Source organism: Aspergillus vadensis (assembly GCF_003184925.1).
Source record: "Aspergillus vadensis CBS 113365 unplaced genomic scaffold BO88scaffold_11, whole genome shotgun sequence".
Taxonomy (NCBI): domain Eukaryota; kingdom Fungi; phylum Ascomycota; class Eurotiomycetes; order Eurotiales; family Aspergillaceae; genus Aspergillus; species Aspergillus vadensis.
In genome coordinates, this window is record NW_020292049.1 from 238,016 (window position 1) to 264,533 (window position 26,518).

The 26,518-nt window shown below is 51.7% G+C and overlaps 7 protein-coding genes across 7 annotated transcripts; 4 read left to right on the forward strand and 3 right to left on the reverse strand.

Annotated features, from left to right (window-relative positions):
• The first annotated feature begins 768 nt into the window (after positions 1-768).
• Positions 769-1,916, forward strand: BO88DRAFT_41865 (carbonic anhydrase). Its single transcript, XM_025708357.1, has one exon. The coding sequence runs from the start codon at positions 941-943 to the stop codon at positions 1,766-1,768; it is 828 nt and encodes a 275-aa protein (XP_025562889.1). The 5' UTR covers positions 769-940; the 3' UTR covers positions 1,769-1,916.
• Positions 1,917-2,663: 747 nt separating this feature from the next.
• On the reverse strand, positions 2,664-10,593 carry BO88DRAFT_41978 (alpha-1,3-glucan synthase). The gene is made up of 5 exons (XM_025708406.1): positions 10,088-10,593; positions 9,859-10,034; positions 3,829-9,798; positions 3,541-3,746; positions 2,664-3,481 (listed from the first exon to the last, which is right to left on the reverse strand). Exons 1-5 carry the CDS (start codon positions 10,442-10,444, stop codon positions 2,919-2,921), a joined length of 7,272 nt encoding a protein of 2,423 aa, XP_025562890.1. The 5' UTR covers positions 10,445-10,593; the 3' UTR covers positions 2,664-2,918.
• An 852-nt stretch (positions 10,594-11,445) lies between these two features.
• On the forward strand, positions 11,446-12,247 carry BO88DRAFT_42039 (uncharacterized protein). The gene has a single exon (XM_025708443.1). The coding sequence runs from the start codon at positions 11,841-11,843 to the stop codon at positions 12,234-12,236; it is 396 nt and encodes a 131-aa protein (XP_025562891.1). The 5' UTR covers positions 11,446-11,840; the 3' UTR covers positions 12,237-12,247.
• Positions 12,248-15,257: 3,010 nt separating this feature from the next.
• BO88DRAFT_425464 (alpha-amylase) lies at positions 15,258-16,980 on the forward strand (the record flags this gene model as incomplete). The annotated part of the gene is made up of 2 exons (XM_025708832.1): positions 15,258-16,268; positions 16,324-16,980. 2 exons carry the CDS (start codon positions 15,258-15,260, stop codon positions 16,978-16,980), a joined length of 1,668 nt encoding a protein of 555 aa, XP_025562892.1.
• A 488-nt stretch (positions 16,981-17,468) lies between these two features.
• BO88DRAFT_404813 (alpha-amylase) lies at positions 17,469-19,911 on the forward strand. Its single transcript, XM_025706720.1, has 8 exons — positions 17,469-17,785; positions 17,844-18,272; positions 18,336-18,946; positions 19,007-19,030; positions 19,097-19,117; positions 19,175-19,394; positions 19,443-19,704; positions 19,776-19,911. The coding sequence occupies exons 1-8, from the start codon at positions 17,707-17,709 to the stop codon at positions 19,807-19,809; spliced, it is 1,680 nt and encodes a 559-aa protein (XP_025562893.1). The 5' UTR covers positions 17,469-17,706; the 3' UTR covers positions 19,810-19,911.
• Positions 19,912-20,673: 762 nt separating this feature from the next.
• On the reverse strand, positions 20,674-22,048 carry BO88DRAFT_42134 (GPI anchored serine-threonine rich family protein). The gene is made up of 5 exons (XM_025708499.1): positions 21,791-22,048; positions 21,650-21,728; positions 21,449-21,583; positions 21,303-21,385; positions 20,674-20,919 (listed from the first exon to the last, which is right to left on the reverse strand). Exons 1-5 carry the CDS (start codon positions 21,840-21,842, stop codon positions 20,867-20,869), a joined length of 402 nt encoding a protein of 133 aa, XP_025562894.1. The 5' UTR covers positions 21,843-22,048; the 3' UTR covers positions 20,674-20,866.
• Positions 22,049-23,729: 1,681 nt separating this feature from the next.
• On the reverse strand, positions 23,730-26,341 carry catA (catalase catA). The gene is made up of 3 exons (XM_025706721.1): positions 26,022-26,341; positions 25,647-25,959; positions 23,730-25,590 (listed from the first exon to the last, which is right to left on the reverse strand). Exons 1-3 carry the CDS (start codon positions 26,253-26,255, stop codon positions 23,891-23,893), a joined length of 2,247 nt encoding a protein of 748 aa, XP_025562895.1. The 5' UTR covers positions 26,256-26,341; the 3' UTR covers positions 23,730-23,890.
• Between the last annotated feature and the right edge of the window lie 177 nt (positions 26,342-26,518).

The window sequence follows — 26,518 nt, forward strand, 5'->3', positions numbered from 1 at the left end:
CTACTGTACTCCGTAGACACCCTCCGATTGACCATTACAGCCGCACAGACTCCCATCATATCCTCTAGGTGCCTTGATCACTCCAATGTGATCACTACAGACCGGTTTCTCCTCGGAGACAGCACCTGTCGACCCAGTCTTGACTGTTGGGGGTTCAGCGGCAAAAAGCGGACACCCCATCCACACGTGACGCCGGGAATTGCCGAGCGTCTCAACAAGGGAGGCGGGTGCCTGCACGGCCGAAGGGAAGGCCACCACCAACTCGTATAGTAGTCCCCCTGGCTGCACCCTTATCGGTGCAAATTGGTTAGCAATGTAGTATATGCAGCTCCCCTAACTGCTGATCTGCCTATCTCTAGAGGTCTAATTCGACCGAAATGTGACCGATGGCGCCTTTGGGTGTCCGGTGAGTTGGGGTGTTTGCATTGTTTGCATGGTTGGGGGTGGCATTGCCGACGAGAATCCCCAAGGAATTGCCGGCGGGGGGCAAGAAAGAAAGGGAGCATTGTAGCCAACTCAAAATACTCAGTATCCTGAATCCAGAAGACTGTCCGACAAGGTCACTGCGAAATCTCTCTCCAACATCAGTTATCATGGCGTCCACTGGCACAGGTACGTGAGCATCAGCACCAGCAGAATAGAACCATCCATTCTTGGCGTTTCTGGATAGACTCGCAAAGCGGCGGCTCCCCACAGATTTTACCTTTTCCTCATCTTTTCCCTCAACTTCCTCCACAGCGAAATTTCAGCGTGTCGTTGCCTCTGTTTCTGTACCAACATCGTTGCTTCATCGAGTGCCAAATTGCAAACGTATTGATATCCTTGCGCTTTGGCGTCGATTTCCGTTACTTTTTTTTTTAAGTTCCCCTGGCAGTGACTCATCCTCGTGGTGCTGCAATTTTTGTCCATCCCTTTGTCCTCATAGCCCCTTCACACCACCATGGAGTCCACAAGGCTTGTTTCACGACTGCAGCAGATGTATTCCAGGTTCGGAATACATACCTTTCCCCGGTCGGGGGTGCAGTCAAGTTCACGAGCCAGTCTTCCTCTTCCCTCCCAGCGTGTCTCCTTTTTCCCACCACGACAAGCCGCCTGCTTTTCAACCACCAAGCCACCAGCGTGTGCTAATACAGACGCAGACCGCTTCACCTCTGCTCTGCACCAGAACAAAGACTGGGCAGCACAGATCTCCAAGGAAGACCCCTCACTGTTCCCAACGCTCGCGAACGGCCAGCAGCCCGAGATCCTCTGGATCGGCTGCTCCGATTCCCGATGCCCCGAAACCACTCTTCTTGGTCTTAAGCCCGGCGATGTCTTTGTCCACCGGAACATCGCCAACGTCCTGCACGCCGGCGACCTCAGCTCCTCTGCCGTGATCGAGTACGCGGTCCGTTACCTGCGCGTCAACCATGTAGTCCTCTGCGGTCACACCAGCTGCGGCGGTGTCGCTGCGGCCCTGGGTAACAAGCAGTTGGGAATCCTGGACCCTTGGTTGCTGCCTCTGCGCCAGCTCCGGGCGAAGAACCTGGATCTGCTGAACTCGCTGCCGGCTGACCAGGCGAACCTTAAGCTGGTCGAGCTGAATGTCTTGGAGGGAGTCAAGTTGTTGAAGGAGAAGAGCGTGGTGTTGGAGGCGATTCAGGAACGTGGGCTGCAGGTCCATGGGCTGATTTATGATGTCGGAAGCGGTGTTCTTCGGGAGCTGGACACGGACGAGTCGGAGGAGGCGATCAAGGCGCGGCTCACATCGTTCAAGGTGGATGTTTAGGAAGAAGAAGACGGTTTAGTTTGGGAGTCAGTTCGGGTCGGGTTCAGTCCATCTGCTGTTTCTTTCTTGTTGTTATTGTAATCAGCGAACGGCAAGTGTTAGCCAATGTCGATGCATTTTCATCATCTTTTATCTTTTCATCATCCCACATTGCAAGAGCGATGAGCTCTATAGTAATGGTTCTTCCCTCATGATAGATGATCAAACAAGTAGATGACGAAAGAGAGGGTATTTATGTATTGTGTGTACTACACAGTATATGTGTGTGATGGGGACAGCAGTGTTAGGTGTGGAGTCAAGCAATCGGTAGTAACATGAAGGAAGAAGTTAGATGGAAGGACGACGATGAAGAGAACAAGAGAAGAGGAGAGGGAGGAGAGAGGAAAGAGGAAAGAAAGGGCGAGGGAGGGGGACAACTGTTCCAGAGTGTCTCTCTCTCTCTAACTTCCCACTCCCTCCCGCATTCTCAATATTATTAGTTCGTCTGCCTCGCCCGGAAGGACCGCGGTGGAGCTCCCGGTTGTCCACATTGGGAATAGTCCCGGCCGAAGCGGGAATTGTTTCGGGACTCCCTTTCGGATTCTGTTTTCCTTTTTTTCTTTTCCCGTTTCTTCTTGTTGACTAATTTATTTGTTCCCGTTTGGATTATAACATAATTGTTCGGATTATTATCTGCAGTTTCTTCGATAAATGTGGGGGACCTGAGGCAGCAATCTATCACCTCCTGGGTTGTGGCAGGCATACGGTACTGGAGAAATGGTTGGGCTCACTATCCTGCACCCAAAACAAAGTACTGGCTACAGGCCACCTCTCGCATTCTAGTATCAAGCACTTCTTACGATATGCCATTTACATTCAATTATTCTAAACACTCTTGCACAATCAAAGATATGAATAGCAGATGAATCTGCAGGGATCTATTTCCCAATCCCACAATGGTATTCAATGAGACGACCGGAACCTTATCCGGTTCATCATGCGGACTTCTATATACATACAGGAAAAATTATATTATGACAGACAGTAAGAGTATATCCAAGGGGTGTAGGTAAGGGAAGGGAAGGAGGGAAGGAAGAAAGGAATGGTGGGGACGTATGTAGAATGTTCATGCCCAGTGGTGCTCAAGCGCACCACCACATCATTAAGGCGTTCAAGGTTTGGAAAGTTGCTCTTTCCGGAAGAAGAGGAGGAAGCCAGCACACACCAACAGCTGACAGAACAGGGCCACCCAGAACCACGCATTGGCCACTGCACTTCCTCCAAAGGTAGGGTCCGGCGATACAGGACCGGGCCCGACGTTATTCGGGGCAAACGCTCGAGCACAGATGGTGGCGATGGAACCAAGCACCTGCGAGCAGATCAAGGTGAACAGCATGTGCATGCGGGTCAGGGTCTGCAGCAGGATGATACCGAACCCGAGACCCTGGATCGAATCCAACACACCCAGCCAGAGCCAGAGACTCCGTGAGGCTAGAGCTCCGCCGAGATAGCCTCCGGAGACCCAGGGAAGGAAGTAGCCAATGCCCGAGACACCCCACCAGATTTGTATGAAGCGAGGCGCCCCGAGTCCACACGCAAACACGGGCAGGAACCAGCTGTGGGACTTGAAATAGCGGCTGACGACGAACAGGAAGCCCGCCCAGACGAACCCGTAGAAGACGATACATAGGATGACGATTTGCCAGGCCTTAGCGTGGTTGGAAGACCAAAGGACTGCAGAGTAGAGTTAGCTTGCCAGTTCGACAAGATATGGCGGAAAGAGATAGACTTACAGCCCCAGTTGCGACCGTAAGGTGCGCTAAGGAAGAAGTTTTGCAGGATGACGGCAACAAAGTTCCAGAGGACGATCTTGCGGCGGAATACGGACTTGTAGAAGGAGGCCACCTTTCCAGGGGTCTGGCGATAGTAGTTGGGAAGTCCGAAGAGCAGCAACAATCCAACAGCCCAGAGGAAGATTGCAATCGGGTAACAGATGGCACTAGAGGAGATCATTGTTAGCGAGCCGAATGACTGACTAGATGGTTGATTGATCGATGAATCAGGGGCTTGAAGATACTCACGTCATCTTCCAGCTGTTGGCGATATTGTTCGTCGAGGTCAACAAACCCTGGCTGGATGCCTTGGTCAGGGTAGAACCCCAGTACCAGAGTCCGATAATATAAGCCGACTGGATACCCTGGATGAGACAGGCCCGGAAGATCCAGGTTTCAACCGGCGCACCACCTTCATCACCAAAGTTCAATGCGAAAAAGATGGAACCGCTAGAGGAGGCAGCGGCGTAGCATCCACTGCCGATGTTCTGGATCCAACCCCGGTTGAATGAGTTGGGTTCGAAGTGGGCGGAGCCGATCAGGAGGAAGGCAAGGCCATAGAAAAACCAGGGAGCCGAGAGGCAAACCACCGATTTGAAGTAACGGAACACGAGCCACCAGAGGATTGAGGTGATCAGGTAGGTGGTAGCGATACCATAAAGCTTCTCGGCCGTCTCACCAACCTCACCGGTAAGCAAGGTCACCTGATAAGAGTTTGCTGCAATGATCTGACCCAAGGCAAGGAACAACGAGTAGATTGGCCAGTCTCCGACACGAATCTGCATCCACTTGCGCAGACCCGTCGGAGGCACGTAATCCTTACCCAGGAGGAACTCGTCGTCTTCCGTATCACGAGACTCTCGATCATCGTCGCCACTCACCCGAGAGCCAGTGTCATCGTAGTATGAACCAACGGGGGAGGCACCATGTTTGTCCCGGAAGACAGACGAAGCGGGGGATTTCAGACGACCCAGTCGAGCATCGCGGAACTTGTCGAACCATTCCTTTTCACTCTTAATGAGATATTCTTCGATGCAAAGCTGGGATTCGGAGTTCGAGCCGTTCAAGCCGGTCAGCTTCTTGTCGAATGCCTTGTAGTACTCGCCGGTAGAATCCGTAAAGAAGGGGTCGACCTTCTGCAGCTTAAAGTCCGTCTTGGTGCCAACGACCGAGTCGAGAGATAGAACAGATGCGCTACTGAGTCGGCTACCGGCATCCCCAAGCCTGGGTGGCGGGAGGAGGCTCTGTGTAGGAGTGGGAACGGGTCCAGGGCTGCTAGGAAGCTGTCGCGGATGCAAGGAGTCCTGACTATAACGGCGAATGCCCGGGCTCGTGGGCATACCAACTCCCTGCTGCTGGACAGCCTGCAAGCGACGTCCTTCCTCGACCTGGGCCGGGGTGAGAGTGTACTCGTCGTCCGCGTCTTGCTGATCGCCAATATCCTCGTGGTCTTCTTCAACGTCAGTCATGGCCCCGGCCGTGTCTTCGTGTTCGGGGATACTGTCGCGTTGGCGTCCACGACGGCCACGGCGCTCTTGATGACCAGGTCCGGAGCGAACACCAAGTGAGAGCTGCCGTTGCAGACCGGACCGCGGCTTTTCAGTACCGCTGGGGCTGATATCGCGACTGTAGTTTGTTTTTGGATCTGTGACATATTCACTGAGACGGTTCAGGTTCGAATAGCTGCTGTCCCGAGAATGGGCCATGGGGGTCTGCATTCCCGGGGGCATCAGTGGGCTTGACGGCTGGCTCAAGATGCCACTCGGCGTGGTAGTTCCAGACGGGGTGAAGGGTCGACCATTATGTTTGACCAATTCCTTGTTGTGCACTTGGATGGCGGTGGTTTGCAAGATCTCCAAGTCTTCCACCCACTGGGCCACCGGGAAGCGCTGTTTGGCGGACCGGGCACGCATCATGGCACGAGTTTCCGTTTTCGAACTAAGTGCCGCGTCGATAGCCAGCTTGAATTGAACGAGCAAATGAGAAGTAGAAGTCGATTCCACATTGTACCACCAACCTGGCATCTGACCGAGACCACCAACCCGGGCACCGATACCCAAAGCTCCCTTACGTCCGAACTCGACGGCGACCAGACCAAAGGGCTCGTCACGAGAGGGAATCAGCGCGAATTCAGCACCAGAGAAGATGTAGGGGGGCAATGCCGTGAATTCGGGTCTGGAAAACACTCGTCCGGGGTAGACCTTCATCATATGGTCCAGTTTGAGGGCCGCGAATTTACCGTAGAGATCGATAACCGGTCCAACACAAATGAGCTGAACATTGGGGCGCGCTTCCAGAACAGCAGGCATGACGTCGGCGATCAAATCAACACCCTTCTGCATCGACCAACGACCAACGAAGACAAGCAAATCGGCGTCAGGGTTTTGTTCCAGGCCGGCCCATTCCTGAGCTTGACGCTTAAGGTCGCCTCGTCCAGCTTCGTAAGTCGGATCTACGGTCACATTATCACCCATGGCGCTGGCCTGTTCCTTGCTCCATTCACCGACATCGGACGGATCAGGGTTTGGTAGGTTTCCAACCTTTCGGAGACCCCAGAAAATGGGGTAACGCGCGTAGGACCGCTTTCCATACTTCTTGGACACACCGACAGCACCGAAACCCTGTTGGTGAACACGAAGATAGCTAGCACCCGAGTGGAGCAAGTTGAACACCTCGCCGAACTGCACGTAATGCCTCACGGTCTCGATATCCAGGTTGAACACGGAGCAAACTTCCTCCTTTTCTTTCTGCGTCCGCATGGGCCACAGACCTTGGAACTCGGCGTTGTGCAGGGAAAGACAGGCAGGCACTGTATCTGGGAGTAGATACAGAGGAGCCAGGGAACCGTGGTAATCGTTGATATGATAGAGGTCGATCGGAAATCTCTTGCAGGCCTCAGCAATGCACTGATTCCATGCGGAGTAGTAAATGGCGCTGTTCAGGTCATCCATGCGGGCGGGGTAAGGCTCTGACTTGGACTGTTGACGGAACACAGGGGCATCCAGCAAAACGTAGGTGATGTTATTCAAGACGTGGTACTGGACCTGGACTTCGTACGAGTTGCCAAGAATGGTGACGTGCATGGGCTCTGCGGGTTTATCCACGGGGTAATCAACGCCCCCGACGCAGGGCACCACCCAGATCAAGTCTTGATGACCCAGAGTCTTACCCATGAGTTGCGCCATGACACCAAGGCCACCAATCTTGATCTTGATGGCCCAATCCTCAATGTCGTACTCCATGGTGGCAATCAGAACCATGCGACGCTTGCCGCTAGCAACACCGCCAATCGCCGTGTCGGTCTGGAGGAACCCGGACTTGTTTGCCAGACGCATAAGAGGGTTTGAGTTTTCCTCATCCATGCCGCGATTGCGCTTGAACTTCCGGCGCAAAGCCAATGGGATCATCTGGTGCTTCTCGCTCACACCAACCTGGTTGAATTTGACCTTGTAGAAAGACTTCATGAAAGCCCACACACCGGCTGCGCCCGTGATGACGGGGATGATCCAAAAGAGCACATACATGGCGATCTGGGTATTCTGATGCCCGACAGGGAACAGCTGGAAGCGCATGGTCCCGTCATCAATGAAGATATTCCACGAGATGTAGGGAGAGGGAGGATGTTCAGTGATGTTAATCAGTGTGGCGGATAGCGAAGAGGGCGGCATGCGATCGAGAACGGAATCATTGTCAGCGTCACCTAGGACCCAACTTTGGTCAGGCTCCCCGTCAGGATTCATGCCCCAGATGTTCAATTGAGCCTGAGCAGGCCATTCCGCGGTGAAATGGTATTTCCAGAGACCGTCTACGCTGTCCTGCCGGACTACGTTGTCCAGACCTGCATCATATCCATACTGGTTGTAAGGACCGTTGAAGAAGACGTGAGGGAAACGGCGTGGGACATTCTCGTCCCAGCCCGCGTCTCCCTCTTGGACGTAGTCGCTGCTGCCGGTCCACCGACTCCAATACTCGACGCGGACATGGTTTCCTTTCCAAGACTGTCTCTTGGTTCCCGACCATTCGAGTTCCTCAATAGTGTCGTTTCCGCCCTTGTAGTCCATCCAGTCGGAGAAAGTGGTTCCCCAATTGGTTGAATAGCGATACTTATCAGCACCAGCGGCGTGGTGCTGGATGAAAAGAGTACCGTTGGATTCCTCATGGAGCAAACTACTCGAATAGTTCGCACTGCTGAAAATCATGGGATTATCAATCTGGCCGATGCGGAAGAGGAAATGGTCGACCGCATTGGTGGTCGCGTTCCCACTCTCTGTGCTGACATTGTTGACAGTAAGACGATGAATGCCGTTGTAAACGCCTGTCAGGTTGGCAGCCCACAGCCACACCCCGGGGATCTGGCCGGTCCAGCTGGTGTTAGTAGCGGGGACTGACTTGCAGTTGACACTGTTAGAATCGACGGACGGGACCTTTCCAATTTCGGTCGACGACGAAAGGGTAATTGACTTTGTCACCGAGTCGCAATCCATTTCTTCAGAGAAGTAGATTTCGACCTCCACATTCTCGTCTGCGTTCGGGGCCACGGTCGAGCGGATCGGGACATCGTGTCCCGGAGTGAACTTCGTGATCATCGGTCTGGGTTTAGTAAAGCGGGTTTTAGGCACGTAGGCCCGGAATTCATAGGCGTCCATGGTCATATTAGCCAAGCAGCCACTGTATGCAGTCGAGCCGTTCAATCCCAACTTAGTGGGGGAATCGATCAGCTGGTGCTCGTCATACGGGTGGAACAAGTTTTTGACCCAGGTGCCACTATCAAAGGGGGCAATGAGAGCTGTATCATTATCCGAGCAGTCAAACTTATAATCAATGGTGCGATTCGTGTTGTGGTAAACCAGCCAGACGGGCTGATTATTTGCATCCGAACCCAAATCCTGCACATCCGCGTTCACATCACGGAGGATGGACCAGAGTCCTGTCTCAGTGGCTGTGCCATTGGAACCGAGATAATACACGTCTTCGGTGTGATTCGAGAGCTTTTGAATAGTATAGCCATCATTGAGAACAGGGAACTGTTCGCGCATCTGATACATGTGCTTAATGATATTGCGCACAGGATGAGACGGGTCACGATGATCGTAGGCCACTGTGGGGTCATGGCAGCCCTGGCGGCCAGACTCAATGGGCCAGTTATAGTACTGAGACGATTCCAAGGAGAAACAGCCATGATCCCTCCAAGCGGTGGCAGGAGACATGGCCTGCCGACCGTAGATGTAGTTGGATGCCGTGGCATCCAGAACGTAAAACGCCTGTTCCTCGCCCCAAAGAAGGAGCGGGATTCCGGGGAGCAGAAGAGTCGTGATGTACAATCCAAGTAACTGGCGCTCCACGCCCTTTTCTACAGTGGGCCAACGGAAGACATCCTGGTTGGTAGCCCCGTACATGTGGCGGGGGTCGAACTTGCCGGTATTCGCATTGACCAGATCATTCGACTGCAGCATGAGATTCCAGGCATCAACCCAGTCGACCGGCACATCGTAACCGGCAGCCAGATTACCATCCATGCCCAGGAAGCGGGTCAGCGCTCGGTAAATGGAGTAGTGGAAGGCTGCGCCGTCAATCGCCTCATGTCCTACTTCACGCAGGAAATACTGGGCGTCAGAAGTGTTGGTCAGCTTCATGGCTGCCTCCGCCGAGTCAGGAAACTGATTTGGCTGTCTACCTCGGCCCAGGTAGATAGAACCAAAGGTATTACCACCCGTGATTTCGCCCGCAATGAAGAAGTTTTCCTTTCCAACGGCACGGGCACACTCGCGGTACGCATTGGACATATCTCCGAGAGCGTCAACGGTTGCCTGGGTCGCCTTGTCGTACCGGAAACCGTCAATATCGAGGGATTGAATAATAATGCAGGAGTGGCGGATCAAACGCTCGCGCACGGAGGGAACCCATTCACGGAGTCGATCCTGAACGGAGGCGAATTTGGCCAGCTGACGTTGCCAATCGGGGAAGACACCAAAGGCCTCAATATCACCATACTGGTCGAAGTCGCTGTTGTAACATCCGACCAGTTCCTCGGTGACTGAAGCTTGAACGGGGTAGCCATCCTCGAACCAGAAGCGGGGGTAATCGCATGTTTCGTTATAGTCATTGCCAATGTGGAAGTCCACGTAGCGGCGGTCAGTCTTCCACACCGTCTGATGTTCCTTCACGGAGAAGGGGGTAGTGGTGTTCAGATAGCCATCAAATCCGATCAAATCGCCCATCCTAAACATTGAAGGTGAGTAATTTTGGGTGTGGAACAGAAAAAGGCAGCGGTTAACTTACGTTGCGATGGTGTTATCGAAGATGACATACATCCCACGCTTATGGATTTCCGTGATGGCATTGCGCCACGTCTGCAGGTTACCATAGTGTTGATCGAGCAAAGTCGTATCCAAAGCCGAATAACCGTCAGATCCCCAGGGCTGGTTCATCAGGATTGTTCCGGCGAGATAGAGGCCCTAAACAATTATTAGTAATTGATCGCAGCATCGTGCACGCCACGGAGACCGACCTTGATTCCCATGCCCTGCAAGTAATCCAATGTGTCCAGCAGGCCGGCCACATCACCACCATGGCGCATCTGGTTCGAGCGGAGGTCGTGCTCGAACAGGGTGCCATTGATGTTGTCGTTCGTGGGGTCACCGTTGACGAAGCGGTCGAGGAAGAGGGTATAGACAGGGAAGCGCCAATTGTCCGGGGAGGGGAAGTAGTCCCCGGTGTGATTGGGCCATGTTCCCCAATAGTCCGCCGGGTTAGTGGCGGACTGGTTCTGATTGAAGTTGTAGTCGACGAGGGACTCGTCGTAGGGCCAGGCCGTTGCAGTTGTTGCGAAACAGGCGAGCAGCGTGCCGGAGATAGCCCACTTCATGCTGGGTGGGAAGGTCGAGTCGACCCGGGATGACCACCGGCCAACAAACCAGAAAAGAAGACGTGGAGAGCCAGGTCAATGCGATTGTTGAGTTGGCCAAGAGCTGGGGAGAAAGAACGGGTTCTGCCTCGTCACCGCGGTTGACTGCGCGATCTCTCTTCGCTGGGTGGGCAGGTCAACTCAATGATAGTCGGATGGGTGGATGATGAATGCGACTGATAACGAGCGATAGATAGGGTGCAGATAACGAGAGAAATACAGCACGCTTCGTTAACGAGTGAAATCTATGGGGAATCACAATGCAACAACAATCAAAACAAGAAACGATGCATGAGATCAGAGATAAGATGGGTCCAGCGAGAGGGGAGAAGAAGGAAGTGGAAGAAAGAAGGAGGAAAAGAGAAAAGATGATACGAGGAATAGGAGGAAGAAGAGAAAGTGTCAGAGGGGATGGATGGATGGATGATGGGGACAAAGGCGAGAAAGCCAAATGGAGAAAAAAGCTAATCAGTCCAGTCCAACTAGTAAGTAGTAAGATACTGAGCTACTACTAGACTAGCAGCGATGCTGAGGCTCAGCAATGAGAGGCTGCTGGATTGGGGGCACACATCGATATCCGCGATAGTGGATCGAGGGGAGGGGACTAAGGGACGATGAAATGAAAAATAAAATAATAAAAGGGAAACAGACGAGACGTCTCGTCTTGTCTCGTCGATGTGTATTTTGCTAATAATAACCCCAAGCTGACTGGAGAACCACTCTGAATGGCTCCCCGGTGCCAGCTCACTCGTATAGGACCTGTTCCCCGGGGGTAAGTAAGTTATCGAATCCACGCCGGAGGGACTTCTAGCCTTGTCCAGAGCCAGAGGGAGGGGCGATTGCTCTTTGGCTATGACGGAATACTTTTTGCCTGCTGAGAGTGGACTAGACCGCGGCAGTGCGGTGCAAAGACCAAAAGAGGGGATTTAAAAATAAGTATTAGTATTGAAAAAATGAAAATTTAGAAGAATTATTATAAAAGAAAAATAAAAAAAGGATGAATGAAAATATGAATAACGGAAGCGGACCATTGGGTGGTCCGACAGCCATCCATCCCATTGAAAAATTATGAGCCACTCTCGTATATCGTAAGTAGGCTATTCGGGAGCCGTTAGTACAGACGTAGGGTTTCCTCTCGGACCGGGAAGCAGTTTAGAGTGGAACTCAAGGGGCAGTTGAAACTGGATCACTGGATGTCTTGAAAGAAGGGTTCTTCCGCCCACTTTTGATACCGCCAGGCCCTCACCAATCCCCTTTGAGATCTAGTCTCGTCCCTCCCTTTAGTCCCCCGAAAAACTGGACCCTCCCTGGTCCCTCCGAGGCGTTCCTTATTGTTCCCATCGCCCATTTCCGTACTATGGGATACAGGCGAAGACCCCTTCTTCTGCTACTGCTGCTGCTGCTGCTTCTGACGGTAATAACCTTTACTAGGCTAAGGGTGCCAGGTCGTATTCACGCCCAAGCCAAACGATACCTGGAGAGGCAGCAATACGGTGGCGTGCAGCCAATCTCGGTAACGAAAAAACTCTATTGGCCCTCTTCTAAGACACTCTACACAATAGTGCAGGTGATGTCTTACTGTCATCAAGCTGCTCATTTTTTCTCAATTTCTTTGGGAGGAAATTTGGGTCTGATAAGGACGGACCCTCCCGATTGGTGGTGTGGTGGAGGGACCGGGATTCGACTACTAGTCTACTATACTAGTAGTGGTAGTGGTAGTATACTGGAGAGAAGTGATGGAGGTGAAAGGTAGTTGGTAGTCATTTCTTGTATAGTTAAGTTTTCTGGTGTAAAGGGTAAGACCTATACCGTGATTTCCTGCCCTTCACTCGCAGAAGGGGGAGGTGAGCCATCCCATGCATGCAGCGGGCTTGAGGGTGGTGTGTTTGTTCCTGAATATGGTGTGAGTATTTTTGGGGGCAACAGTAAGTATTCCCAATCAGCTTCAATCCGCCAACTTCCGTGGCGTTGACTTCGGGCCTCCAACTGCAAAAAGGTAAGAGAAAGGGAAAAAAAAGACCAAAAATACTGACGAGCCAGTCATAGCCCGGAGATGATTCCGTGGTTGATCCCGAAGCGATCCCTGACCGGTTGAAAGTTTCCAGAAAGCTGTCACCGACCGAGAGCGGGCCCCTGCACTCTTTGCCTGCTATTTTGGCTCTTCTGCCCGGTTCAACTGCCAAGCCCCTGTGTCACTTTTTTTCACTCCCTCGCAGCGGAGAAAGCGAAAAACACAAAAATAACAGGCAATAAGAAACAGGAAATTTTGACGCTGGTCTTGCCACTTATTTTCTTTTCTTTCTAACGAGCCTGAGGAATGATAAGCATGTCATCCTTAAACAACGCTCGCCCCTGCAGAAGCATACTTTCCACTCCTTCGAGGCCACACAGACCCTTAAGGTACACAAGTCAGTAAGATGCCAGGAAGTTTTTCGTTGGAGCCACGGAGGCCATCCTGGCCAGGCGGGAGTGGGTCTCCGGCGAAGGATTTACGGGATCGCAGATTCAAATCTGGATGGTCTTTGGTCGGGTTCCCGTGAGGCTGGCAGCCACCTTGGATTTTTTGGAGAGAGGGTCTAACTAGACTAGTTTGGACCCTTGGCATCCCGGTGTGCTATCTGTTCACAATTCACACACCACACAGAACCGAGATAGATAGACGGGACTAGTCTTCTTTTAGTCTCGCGGAGAACTAACGAAGTACCTAAGTGGTGACTACTACTGATTTCTGCTAAAGGTCTGATCGGATACACCACACTACGAGAAATCGGGCCATGCATGTCTTACTTGTTTTATTTCCATCCCTCGCGGGCCAATGGTCTCCTGCAAATTGATTATCAGCCAGGGCAGAATTTCACCCAGGAGCGAACAAGAAAATTTCCGAGCAACACCACCGTTTCCAATAATAAGATTTATTCTTGTTTTTTCTTGCTCCCTTGGGCCCCGCTGGGCAGTAAGGTACCGTCAGTACGGTGAAACTTGCAGCGTCAGATGGTAATTTGAAATCCAAGCTGCTGATTCGGGCAACGCCGCTTTTCCCGATCCTGCCAGCCAAGCCCGCCGCCAAGACTCTGGCGGTTGGACCTTGGCTCGCCTGGGAAAAGAATAATGAGAAGATAAATCATATTTGCTCTGGGACAGGCTGTTCCTCTCTTATCGGGCTACTTATCCTGTGTGCCTGAACCTTGCATTAGATAGCAAGTCTATGAAGTCAGTCAATTTATGCAGACGAGGAAAATTATCTCAATCACTTATCTCCTGCCAAGCATCTGGGGTCAACCGTCAAGGAACATGGCGACAGAATGAGCCAAGCTTTGCCCTCGTTCTCATTTTCCCCCTTTGTCCATCCACCACGCGATCTCCGTCCAAAAATTGGGGGTTGGAGCAGCTTTCTGCTGCTTTCTCGGACCAGTATATCCGCTGTTGTCTGACTGTCTCACATCATTTCAAGTGCCAACAATGTTCCCCTAGTGAACTAATTATACTAATTGGCTAGTCTCTACTTGGTCAGGGTTTAGCGGTGGAGTTCCTGGCCGTCTTCATTGGATTACCAAATAGCCTAAAACGGTGTCTTTCCGGAGATTCCAAGTAGGGCAGACACCAGAATGGTTCTACTAAACTACTAGTCAAGAACATGTCTCACTGGCCCCCCTCTTTTTCCCCATTCGACCCATCGGAATAGCCGGTTCGCTCATCTGCCGCTCTTTGTGCCTGGCAGAAGCATTAGCCCCAGCTCGTGGCGGCGTGACAGGCTTGGTCTTGGAGAAACCAGAAGCCATTCCTTCGCCGGCAAACTCGTGCCACCGTTGACGCCAGTCGTGACATCTGCAGGGGGGATGAGGAGAAATGCCCCTCGAGAGGCCAATGGGACGGACAGGCTGGCAAACCAGGCAGTGGTATCTTCAGGTAGTAGTCAATAATCTGGGGGAGCTGCAAGAGGGAACCTCGGTGCCACCACCGGCAGGGATCAATGGTTCCTGGTCCTGTGCGGGAGTCGCCCTGGGGTTCCGGGAAAATCTTAAAGATCAGGCTTCGAGGGATCAGGGCAACGCCTCTGATGCCTTTCACACATGGCTGATGAGAATGATGGTGATCATGATAAGGAGGGAAATGTATCTAGATATCAATCTCTACTACCCTTTTCTCCGATTGGCAATTTCCCCCGCCACCCTGAGTTAGTATACTATGATGCCCAGATGCACTGCACTGCACACTCATTGGTCCCCTCTCGAATTGAACTAAAAAAGCAGACTAGTTTACCTGTTTACCATCCCATCCAGGGGATCCGGCCTGAATGCAGTTAGTGAGGTAGGTCCCCTTGCTGCTCGCTCCACCGGCATTTTGCACCTGCACCTGATGTTCAGTCAAGCTCTTCCCCAGCATTCCACTTCTTCTTGCTTCCCCTCTTCTCTCCTCTCTTCTCCTCTTCTCTCCTTTCCCTTCCTCCCTCCTCGCTCATTCTTTCGCTCTCGACACATCAACCAATGCATCCATCACTGAAGTGACCCCCTCTTCCTGGGCTTTTCCCTTGCCATTCATTTTTTTTCCTCTGGATCTGACCAGCGCCATTCTTTCTCTACATCTGGGTCCCACTTCTTTTTTCACTCTTTCAGCTCCTGCCGAGCCCGTATCCTTCCTTTTAGCGTAAACGACTATCTCCCAGCATACCACATTCGCCTTATCGTGTCTCCAAGTCGGCCCCGCAGTTGCTCGGCAGGTACATGTGAGCGTCTGTATCATTGATATAAATTACATTTTTCCAGTGACTGTAGCCATGGTCTCAATGTCAGCCCTGCGACACGGGCTTGGAGTCCTCTATCTTGCTGGCTGGCTGGGGTCGTCGCTGGCTGCCACCACCGAGCAATGGAAGTCTCGGTCAATCTATCAGACCATGACGGATCGCTTCGCGCGCACTGATGGCTCAACCACCTCCCCCTGCAACACCACAGAGGGTCTGTACTGTGGTGGCACCTGGCGCGGCATGATCAATCACCTCGATTACATCCAGGGAATGGGCTTTGATGCCGTCATGATCTCCCCTATCATCGAAAACGTCGAAGGTCGCGTGGAGTATGGAGAAGCCTATCACGGCTATTGGCCCTTGGATCTGTACTCCCTCAACTCTCATTTTGGCACGCACCAGGATCTGCTCGATCTGAGTGACGCCCTGCATGCTCGCGACATGTATCTGATGATGGACACGGTCATCAACAACATGGCCTACATCACCAATGGCTCCGACCCCGCCACCCACATCGACTATTCAACCCTCACCCCCTTCAACAGCTCGTCTTACTATCATCCGTACTGTAAGATCACCGACTGGAATAACTTCACCAACGCCCAGCTATGCCAGACCGGTGACAACATCGTGGCCCTGCCCGATCTGTATACCGAGCATGCCGAGGTTCAAGAAACGCTAAGCAACTGGGCAAAGGAGGTCATATCCACCTATTCCATTGACGGTCTCCGCATCGATGCAGCAAAGCACGTGAACCCTGGCTTTCTGAAGAATTTCGGCGATGCTGTGGATATCTTCATGACCGGCGAAGTGCTGCAGCAAGAGGTCAGCACCATCTGCGATTACCAGAATAATTACATCGTCAGTCTCCCGAATTATCCCGTCTACTACGCCATGTTGAAGGCCTTCACCCTGGGCAACACCAGCGCCCTGGCCACTCAAGTCCAGGAGATGAAGAATTCTTGCCATGATGTGACCGCCTTATCCTCGTTCTCCGAAAACCATGATGTCGCACGATTTGCCAGCATGAACCCGGACATGGCGGTATGGACTCTTGAACCCTTGAACGCATTCGCTAGCTAACATTCTGCCCCCTTAGCTCGCGAAGAATATCCTTACATTCACTCTTCTCGCTGATGGTGTGCCCATGATTTATCAAGGTCAGGAGCAGCATTTGGATGGCCCCGGCAGTCCCAAGAACCGAGAAGCGATCTGGCTTACTGAGTACAACACCGACGCCGAGCTCTACAAATTGATCGGCAAGTTGAATGCCATCCGGAAGCACGCCTACCGACTCGATAATCAATATCCGGATGTTCAGACGTACCCCATCTTCGAGGGTGGCAGTGAACTGGGATTCCGCAAGGGAGTCGAAGGCCGGCAAGTGGTCATGCTTCTGTCCACGCAGGGCACCAACAGCAGCGCCTACAACCTCTCGATGCCGGTGAGTTTCACGGGCGGCACGGTCGTGACCGAGATTCTCAACTGCATCAACTACACGGTCAATGCCCAGAGTGAACTCGTGGTTCCAATGGATAAAGGAGAGCCGCGCGTGTTCTTCCCGGCGGATCTGATGCCCGGCAGTGGACTGTGCGGATTTCCTGTCGCGAATGTCACCTATGCTGCCTTGAAGACGCAGGGTGCAGCAGCGGCAGAGGCTGCCTTGTCGCTGGGCATCAAGACCGATGCAGCTTCCAATGCTTTGCTTTCCCTGGTGCTGTCTGGGGTGGCGGGTCTGCTTGTGGGGATGTGGTAATATGCTGATAGCTACAGATGGGATGAGATATATTATCTGTTTCTGTGTTCTTTGTATGTATTTGCAGTAACGATACCCTTACCTAGTATTTTGTATATATTCACTTCACAAATATTCACTACCACCTGCATATACTCGCGGTAACCGCGTCTCACTTTTCCACACTAATTACTAGTCCTCCAGCACTAAGCAATAAACAGAATAGAGACAACTAAAACTCCAGTACAATATATATAGATCACCTATATACTAAATTCCAGACAATGAGCCAAAACGGGTACCTGCATCCAACAGCTGTTGACGATCACCGTGGCTGGCTGATCCTCTCCCAACACTAATCTGGAGGCAAATCCGTTCGGCCTCGGTAGGGTTCCGAGCAAACCGCCCGGGCTAAAAATACTTGGTCATCAGCGAAAAAAAGGCCCACTTCAGGACCCATAGAAAATTGAACTGAAGTCATGCACAACGTGTTAACTAACTGACTTAGCTAGCTAGCCATCTATTCTTAGTGTTGACACATTAGCTATTCTAAACATTCTTTGTGAGCTCAGCTCTGTCGCTGCAATCACCTCTTCACCTACCATCCATCATCCATCCAAACTACATGGACACAGACACAGTAAACTAGCTAATCCCTCTTCCTCGCCGCAGTAATAAAAAAATTCCTCACCACCACCACAAACCCACAAAGTACCCCCAAAGAACAAGAACAAGAACCCAAACAATATGTTCAACTTCCTCCCCTGCTTCAAAAGCCGGCGACAACGCACCAAATCCCAAACTCAATCCCAAAAGCAAATAGAGGGTTAGCAACCCCCCCCCAACTACCCAAAAATCAACCCATAGTAATAACAAATCAATAGAAAAAGCCAACGCCATAGAATCCCTCCCTTCATGGCACTCCCCCACGGAAAACACCCTCCTCTTCCAAGCCTTCGAATGGCACGTCCCTACCACCCCCAACACCCCAGATAAGCGCAGCCACTGGCGCCGGCTGCAGCATGCATTGCCAGCTATCCACTCCCTCGGTGTAACCAGCATCTGGATTCCGCCGGGATGCAAGGGCATGGATGCCAACGGCAACGGGTATGATATCTACGATTTATATGATCTGGGGGAGTTTGATCAGAAGGGAGCGGTGGGGACGAAATGGGGTACGAGGGCGGAATTAGAGGATCTGGTAAGGGAGGCGAGTGCCCTGGGCGTAGGGATTTTATGGGATGCGGTGTTGAATCATAAGGCTGGAGCGGATGGCGTGGAGAGGTTCGAGGGTGTGAGGGTTGGTGATGATCGTATTTCTCGCTATTTTTATCTATTGTGTGTGAGTGTCATGATTACTGATACGTATTCTTCAGGACGAGATATTGAAGATGGCAGTCCCCAAGAAATTGCAGGCTGGACATCCTTCACCTTCCCCGGCCGGGGCACCACCTACAGCCCGCTGCAATACCGCTGGCACCACTTCTCTGGAGTAGACTGGGACGACGCCCACCAACGCAAAGCAATCTACAAGATCCTGGACCCTTCCCGGCCGGACAAGAACTGGGCTCACGATGTCGGCACAGATGAGAACGGCAACTATGACTACCTTATGTTCGCGGATCTGGATTACTCGCACCCGGAGGTTCGGGAGGATGTGTTGCGCTGGGCGAAATGGATTATGTCTGTGCTGCCATTGAGCGGGATGCGGTTAGATGCGGCGAAGCATTTCTCAACGGCGTTTCAGAGGGAGTTTATTGATTGTGTGAGAAGTCAGGCGGGGGATAGGAAGGTGTTTGTCATTGGGGAGTATTGGAGTGGGGAGTTGAGGGCGCTATTGAGGTATCTGGAGGAGATGGAGTATCGGGTTGCGGTGGTGGATGTGCCACTGGTTGAGAGGTTTTCGGGACTGTCGAGGACCAGGAGGGCGGATTTGAGGGGCGTGTTGAAGGGGACGTTGATGAAGGAGAGACCGGGCAATGCGTTGGTGAGTTATCATTACTCTTGTTTGGTGGATTTAGAAAGACTAATGAGGCGTGTATTGTAGACGTTCGTTACGAATCATGATACGGTGAGTACATCCCTTTCTGTGAAGCGATGGTATGTGGATGAGTGCTGAACTAATATGGCAACTTAGCAACCGGGACAAATGCTCGAGGTGAGTACATGCATTCACTAAATGTCTGACGACGAGCAACGAGCTAACATCTACCAGAATATAGTCGAACCCTCCTTCAAACCCCTCGCCTACGCCCTAATCCTCCTCCGCCAAGGAGGCCACCCATGTGTCTTCTATGGCGACCTCTACGGCAGCTGCGACGGTGGCCAGTCTCCAGTCCCGGCCTGCGAAGGCCAACTCCCGATTCTCATGCGTGCGCGCAAATGGTACGCCTACGGTGAACAGCAAGACTACTTTGACCAGCCCAACTGCATTGGTAAGACCGTCCCTTCCTCTCTGCGATGCAGTCTCTAATAAATAAAAGGTTTCATCCGCTACGGCAACGCCGCTCACCCCTCCGGGCTGGCGTGCGTCATGAGCAACGGCGGACCAGCCACGAAGCGCATGTACGTGGGTCGGAAACACGCCGGCGAGAAGTGGGCGGATCTACTGCAGCGAGATGATGATCACCCGTCTGTCACGGTGATTGATGAGATGGGGTACGGGGAGTTTCCGGTCCAGGGGATGAGGGTAAGTGTTTGGGTGGATAGTGCGGCGGATGGCCGAGGGTGTATGAAGGAGCCTTTGTAAGTCTCTACCTTTACTCATGCTGGATTTGGGTGGATGTTTGAAACTGACTCAGGGGATATTGGAATAGTAACGTCGATATTTATGGTAGTCAAGCATGCTAGCTGACTTAGGACGGACCATTATCGAGATGAAGATGGTCCTAGTATTCATGTGCTCTAAGACATGATGTATATTATTACTCTCAACATGTAATTATTTATTAGACTAGTTTTACTATAGTAAGACAGCGTGACAAGATAATCAGACAACACTGAAAAAATATATCCACACAAACAACTAGTCTAAACAACTCCATGTATCCTAATACCTCCAAGAGACACACAGAAAAAAAACATACACAAAAATTACCCAGGACATAAGACACAATCTCACCCAAAAATAATCCTATCATCCAAGCGAAGTGACAAAAAAAGTAAATAAAAAGATTCTGAACTGGTCCGTGGGGTCACCTAACACCATCTTTACCCAATGCAGTAACTCATTCGGTGCTGCCCGACACACGGTAACAATACCGTGTCCAACTTCCGAAACTTCCTACCTGTATTTTTCAATTCCAGCGACTACAACTAAACTTTCTGGTATTTGCCAATGGCCCTACAGGGTCTGGGTTGTGTCTCACTGTCGGGGTCATACCCGAAAGGGTCCATCCAGGACCGAAAGATCCATGGATCATCAACACATGCACATTGTAGCAATTGGGTTCTCTCTCGGACATGTTCTGATTTGGGATTCTACCTATCTGCCTATTCTTCGGTAGGAGTGGCCGGGCCATGAATTTCCTTTTTCTCTCAATATTTCACTTGCTGCCTAACGTGCACCGCACATGGTTCGACCGGTCGCATGGAACGGAACCAACAATCCCAAGGATTTTACTCCATTCCATCCAGCTTAAACCCTACTACTACTGCATTGTAGAAAGAATGCCTAACCACGGATACCATTTACCAGGATCTTCTTCGGTGACAAAATAAAGTAATGTAATGGATATATGCTATAGAACCATTAAGTAATAACTAGCTTAGCTAGAAAGTATGTATCTATACAAGCAATAAAACTGCGGTATTGCTTTCAAAATCACCAATTAGGTGATAGATGAGAAGAGAAACTCCGTCACTCATTCACATCCTCATCCCCCACCCCACAGCACCGCACTACATCTCAGCCATCCACAAATAGAAAGCTTTGGGGTTGGTTTACAACTGCATAGCCACAACACCCATCACCAAGCCCGCAGCAACAGACATCGGCGCAGCAAGAGCCATACCGGCGCCGGTGGAGACGGGGGCAGTAGTCTCGGTACCGCTGGCAGAGGCAGCAGAGGTACCCGAGGCAGAGGCGGAACGAGTCGAGGATGCTGTAGTCGACAGAGTGTTAGCGCCCGAGGTAGTAGTGGTTAGCTTGCTGCTGGTGCTGCTGGAGGTGGAGCTTGTGCTGGAGCTTGCAGTGGTGATGGAGCTGGATCCAGTGGAGGATGAGGAAGAGGTGGAGGAGGTATCAGTACCAGTAGAAGTGCCAGTAGAGGAAGAAGAAGAAGAAGAGGCGGAGGTAGTCATGGAGGCGCTGGCGGTGGTGGTGGAGCTGGAGCTGGAACCACCCTCGACGGTGAACTGCTCGGATTGCGCGAGGATGCCGCTGTTCGTGGAGGAGGTGGAGAGGAGGTTGATTTGGTAGCCGGAGCTGTTTACGTTATTAGTATGGTGGTGATGGTGGATGAAGTGTAGAGAAGTGGAGGAAACATACCCATCGGTGACGCCGGACAGGCCGGACACGGTGTAAGATCCCTTGGAGGTGTCGACATCAGAGGCGATCTTCTTCTCTACAGTGGGGTAGACGGCGTTGTTGACCAGGTAGAGGTCGAAGGTGGAGGGGTCAGTCCTGTGCATGGTGGTTAGTATGTGGTGTGATTTAGGGCTGATAAGGGACAGAGGGGACAGGACATACGAGACGGAATCCCAGGTCACGGAGAAGGAGCTGGAGATATCGACATCTTCGCCCTTCTTGGGGGAGGTGACCTCGAGGGCTAGATAGACGTTAGATGGCTGTATCGGAGAATTGACTGGGAAGATAAGAGGGTAGACTAACCGCCGACGAAGGCGGCCAGAGGCAGAAGAGACACGGCGTAAGAGAGACGCATGGTTGCGGAGATGAATAAATTAAAGAAGGGAAAGGGTATCAATTGGATATTATGATGATAGAAGAAAGATAGAAGAATGATGGAAGGAATCAAGACAGACAGAAAAATGTCGGAGGAGACCCTGGTTAAATAGAAGTGTTAATGGGTATCCAGTTTGCCATCGTGTCTCACAAATACTGCTAGTTAGTTTATGGCCGAGATGACCGAATCTTCAACGGGTTCAGTTCAGTTCAGTCTTAGCCGCCCCAAAGAGAATCCCGGAGAATGAACCGGACCCATTACATGACCACAACAACACCAACTACTACTATTGCTACTACTACTTACTTACTAGTACTCTAAGTCAAGTAGATCCTCCGATGGTCTGTGAGTGGGTGACTTCTCAATACTTGGATCATTTTGAAAAACAGACATGCTATATATAGCCGACTGGTCAGGAACCAGGGAACGGGGCGAACGGGGGATGGTGAGGTTTCTGATGACAGGCAATCGATGCTGGCGCAGGATTGGGCTGGTTTCAGGTGGACGGGATGCAGCGTGGACCAATAGACACTCGATTGATAACGCATGGGGCTATTAGCTTATGCGGATAGAACATGAGTAAAAAAGAAAAGAAAGGTAGGGTAGGGTAGACTGGGAAAGACCTGTCAGAATCACACTGCCTCTGTCTCTTTCTCGCTCCCACTCACTCTCTTCTTTCTCCATGTTCTCTTCTCATCGCACCGCCACTTCTCGTAGTCCCATCTTGGCAGAAATTCCCCCATGCATAATAATAATAAATCGATCTCCAACTGCTCAGGTCCAAACTCAAAATCTGGACCAACACAGGATACTAACAGTCCCTCGCCTCCCATCAGCCCATCCTAACCTCCTCATAAGTTGACCTCCTATATTACTTCCCACGTCGCACTTTGTGCTTCTTTCCTTATCAATTTTGGAATTCGTCATCCTCCCCCGATACCTTGTTTTTGTTCGACGCAAGGGGGCTCCACTGGGTGCCTTATCAACGCCTGGCGGTTAACCATCTAACTACTTTGTAACTAGCCATAACCAACTAAATCAATAAGAGACTAACCAACTTCATAAATAGTACGTATTTTAACTCTCTATCTCCCCGCCCAATCAACACAGCACGATTGACTCTTTGTTCAAGTGCGGGAAAGAAACCCAACCCTTTCTCCCACCTTTTTTAACTCCGCGCCTTCGTATTCCCTGATAAAGCCGAGATTGAGTGGCTGGCACCGCCCTTTCCTCTTTCTTTCTTTCTTTGACTGCAGGAACACAACTTTCTTTCCTTCCCCCCTCCCCTCCCCCTGAAATGCAGATTTCGTTGCACAAGGAACGATACTGTGCAACACACCCTCACTTGCAGTAGATGTAAGTGTAAGATGTAATGTATTGTCGATCTATTTACTGTCGCCCAATTTGAAAATATGGAGTTTGGAGAGCGGGGTAATATCTGTATATCAGACGGATGGCATTAGTTTACTTTTGGTCCGATCTTGATTGTGACTGTGTACTGTGGACCGTTAGATATGTAATTTAGCTATAACAACTTAGGTTATCGACGCATATTCATCTATCTGCGACGCTCTGAACACGTATTGATCTTTGGGTTGACGGTGGGGAGTGTCGGATGCTATCTACTAAATTGGACCACTATATATAACACTGAATTGAAATCTTCAACGCTGATAACCGGTTGTAATACGTATGAAGATTCGCATCCTGAATCTTTTATCCCAACCCCTGTTGCAGGGTTAATTGCTACACACATGTTGTGTTAGCTAGGTAAGTGCTTACTGGTCGTCAGGGGCGCCCGACGTGATACAATTCATCCGATTGTAATGTATTTGACGCATCGCGAAGATGATATTGTGGTGTGAGATGTCACTCTTACGAGGTATGCTTCATTCTTTCTGATAAGTGCATTAAGTAGTCATTATCCTAACATACATTTGCAAACAGTTAATTACTCATTTCTCATGATCACGGACCATCCCATCATTACAATTTACACCCTCATCCAAGTCACGGCTTGAGGCTGTTTACCAGGCGACGGTTGAGCTCAGCCCATCCAACTCGCGCTGGTAGTTCCGGTGCTGCGCGATCTGGTAGAAGAACATGCCCACGAAATCCTTGGCCCCCTTCGCGATCTCCACGCTCTCCTTGAAGCTCTCCGGCTTCTGCACGCCACCGGCCGTGACCACGCCATACCACTCCACGGGCTGTGGCTTGGAGCTGGTGGCCACTTGCACATCCAGCACGCTACCCAGCGCCTCCTTGATTAGCTCGGCTGCTTCGCCCGTACCAGCCAGTGGCTTCAGGTGGCCAAACGTCTCGGCGATCCAGTACCGCATCTGCCCGTTCTTCCGGAGCGTCTCCACATGCGGGCCACCGGGAATGAACGTGGCATCAAACATGGTCGATCGCTGTCCATCGTACTGGTGGTCGGCGATGATGCCCTGCGATGTCTCCTTCGACTCCCCGTCGGCATAGATGGGCGACCGCTTGGTGCCGATGACAAACGGCAAAGCACCCGCCACCTTCACAGCAGTCTGAATGCCCTTGAAGGCCACCGGGTCGTATCCGTCGCCAATTATGATGGCAATGCGCCGACTGGCGATGGTCGGAGACTTGGGGGGGAATTCAGTCTGGGAAACATGGATCGTCTTCCGGCCATGGTTGGCCATCAGTGCCTTCTGGGGAATCGGAGCGCCCACAACTTCCGCCACCTGCTGAGCCAGCGTCAGGTCAATCTCCGCCAGACGCTTACCCGCCAGACGCTCGTAGACAATAGGGTCATCGCAGTGGTCCAGCTCGAACCCGAAAGCCTTGACGATGTGCAGCTTTTCGTGCTCCGACATGGAGTTGTAGAAGAGTTGGGCCTGGGAATGATGTTCGCGGAACTTGGGGCTCAACGCGCGCCTCTTGCGGCCTTGTACCGGCTCTGGGTATGACTCGAAGCCGCCACCCTGGGGAGCGGGCTCGTCCGGCTTTGCCGCCTCGAAGCGGTTGGGCCAGTAGTTGACGGTACCCTTGGTGATGCGATGTTTCATGGCACCGTCGCGGTTGTGATTCAGCACGGGGCAGACGGGGCGGTTGATGGGCAACTCCTCCCAATTGACTCCGAGACGGCTAATCTGGGTGTCGAAGTAGGAGAAGTTGCGGCCCTGAAGAAGAGGGTCATCGGAAAAGTCGATACCGGGAACGATGTGCGATGTACAGAATGCAACCTGCTCTGTCTGCGGGAAGAATTCATCCACGTTGCGGTTGAGTTCCAACACACCAATGGTGCGGGGCGGGACCAGATCCTCTGGCCAGATCTTGGTTGCATCGAGAATGTCGAACTCGAAGTCATCCTGTTTTTCTTCAGGGATGGTCTGGATAGACAGGTCCCATTTCGGATATGCGCCGTTGTCAATTGCCTCCATCAGATCCTTGCGATGGAAATCCGGGTCTTGACCCGCCAGCTTCAGAGCTTCATCCCAAACGAATGAATGCACGCCTAGGTGAGGCGTCCAAATAAACTTGACAAAGTGGCGCTTGCCCTCCTTATTGATAAGCGAATAAGTGTTGACACCAAACCCTTGCATCATCCGGTAGGACCGGGGAATGGCGCGGTCCGACATGGCCCACATAAACATGTGAGTGGCTTCTGGGTGCAAATAGCAGAAGTCCCAGAAGTTGTTGTGCGCGGTCTGCGCTTGAGGGACCTCATTATGAGGCTCGGGCTTCACAGCGTGGACTGCGCCAGTTAATTAGTTAAGTCAGGGATAAGGAACCGGATTGGGATGGACGTACCGAAATCAGTGAACTTGATAGCGTCCTGGATGAAGAAAACCGGGATGTTGTTTCCAACCAGGTCCCAGTTACCCTCGTCTGTGTAAAATTTGGTTGCGAATCCACGAACATCACGCACCGTGTCGGCGCTTCCCTTGCTGCCCTGCACGGTGGAAAAGCGGACGAAGACCGGTGTATTCCGCGATGTATCGGTTAGGACCTTGGCATAGGTCACGTCCTCACAGCTTTCGAGTAGCTTGAAGTTTCCGAAAGCGCCGGTACCACGGGCATGGACGACACGCTCGGGAATCCGCTCGTGGTCGAATCGGTGAATCTAGGATACGATCAGCCACTGCATACCTCTTCACGATAATCAGCGCAGGAATGTGGAAGTACCTTCTCGCGCGCAATCTGATCCTCTAGCAACGATGGACCTGTGCGACGGTCATCGACCGACCGCAGCCAATTGTCGGTATTGCTAATGGGCACGCCGTGGTCGGTGGTCTGACGCTGCTCAGTGGTGACATCGACCAGGTCGCGTTCCAAGTCGACCGTCTTCTTGTTCTTAGATGAAGCCGTCTTAACGGCTTCATGAGCTTTCTCAAGCCCTTCGGCAATGACCGTGGCCATGGTGATACTGTGAGGTTGCTGTGAATAAAGCCAGTGGTAGGGAACTCGGTAAGAGCTAGTGGATGGCAACAGAACAATTCCAGCGACCGGGGGGGCGAGCCTACATTATGTATAAACGCTATATGATCATCGGAGTGCTTCCCAGTTCTGCGAGCCAGTCAAACATCCTCTGTAATTGGGGTGGTCGGATTGGCTGTCTGGCACGTAACCATGACGTTGCGACCGAGACGTCACCGTGACCACTTTCTTCCCCAGATCCATCC

Bases quoted from the DNA above. Each gene is read 5' to 3' on its own strand.
- BO88DRAFT_41865 (XM_025708357.1), top strand. From the start codon at position 941: ATGGAGTCCACAAGGCTTGTTTCACGACTGCAGCAGATGTATTCCAGG.
- BO88DRAFT_41978 (XM_025708406.1), bottom strand. From the start codon at position 10,444: ATGAAGTGGGCTATCTCCGGCACGCTGCTCGCCTGTTTCGCAACAACT. The intron at 9,799-9,858 runs GTAAGTTAACCG...TTCAATGTTTAG, and splicing joins TTCGATAACACCATCGCAAC to GATGGGCGATTTGATCGGAT. The intron at 3,482-3,540 runs GTAAGTCTATCT...TCTACTCTGCAG, and splicing joins TTACGGTCGCAACTGGGGCT to TCCTTTGGTCTTCCAACCAC.
- BO88DRAFT_42039 (XM_025708443.1), top strand. From the start codon at position 11,841: ATGGGATACAGGCGAAGACCCCTTCTTCTGCTACTGCTGCTGCTGCTG.
- BO88DRAFT_404813 (XM_025706720.1), top strand. From the start codon at position 17,707: ATGTTCAACTTCCTCCCCTGCTTCAAAAGCCGGCGACAACGCACCAAA. The intron at 18,273-18,335 runs GTATTTCTCGCT...CGTATTCTTCAG, and splicing joins TGTGAGGGTTGGTGATGATC to GACGAGATATTGAAGATGGC. The intron at 19,395-19,442 runs GTAAGACCGTCC...AATAAATAAAAG, and splicing joins TGACCAGCCCAACTGCATTG to GTTTCATCCGCTACGGCAAC.
- BO88DRAFT_42134 (XM_025708499.1), bottom strand. From the start codon at position 21,842: ATGCGTCTCTCTTACGCCGTGTCTCTTCTGCCTCTGGCCGCCTTCGTC. The intron at 21,386-21,448 runs GTATGTTTCCTC...TAACGTAAACAG, and splicing joins CTGTCCGGCGTCACCGATGG to CTCCGGCTACCAAATCAACC. The intron at 20,920-21,302 runs GTGGTTCCAGCT...GTGATGGGTGTT, and splicing joins CGAGCAGTTCACCGTCGAGG to GTGGCTATGCAGTTGTAAAC.
- catA (XM_025706721.1), bottom strand. From the start codon at position 26,255: ATGGCCACGGTCATTGCCGAAGGGCTTGAGAAAGCTCATGAAGCCGTT. The intron at 25,960-26,021 runs GTACTTCCACAT...ATCGTATCCTAG, and splicing joins ATCAGATTGCGCGCGAGAAG to ATTCACCGATTCGACCACGA. The intron at 25,591-25,646 runs GTACGTCCATCC...TAACTGGCGCAG, and splicing joins TATCAAGTTCACTGATTTCG to TCCACGCTGTGAAGCCCGAG.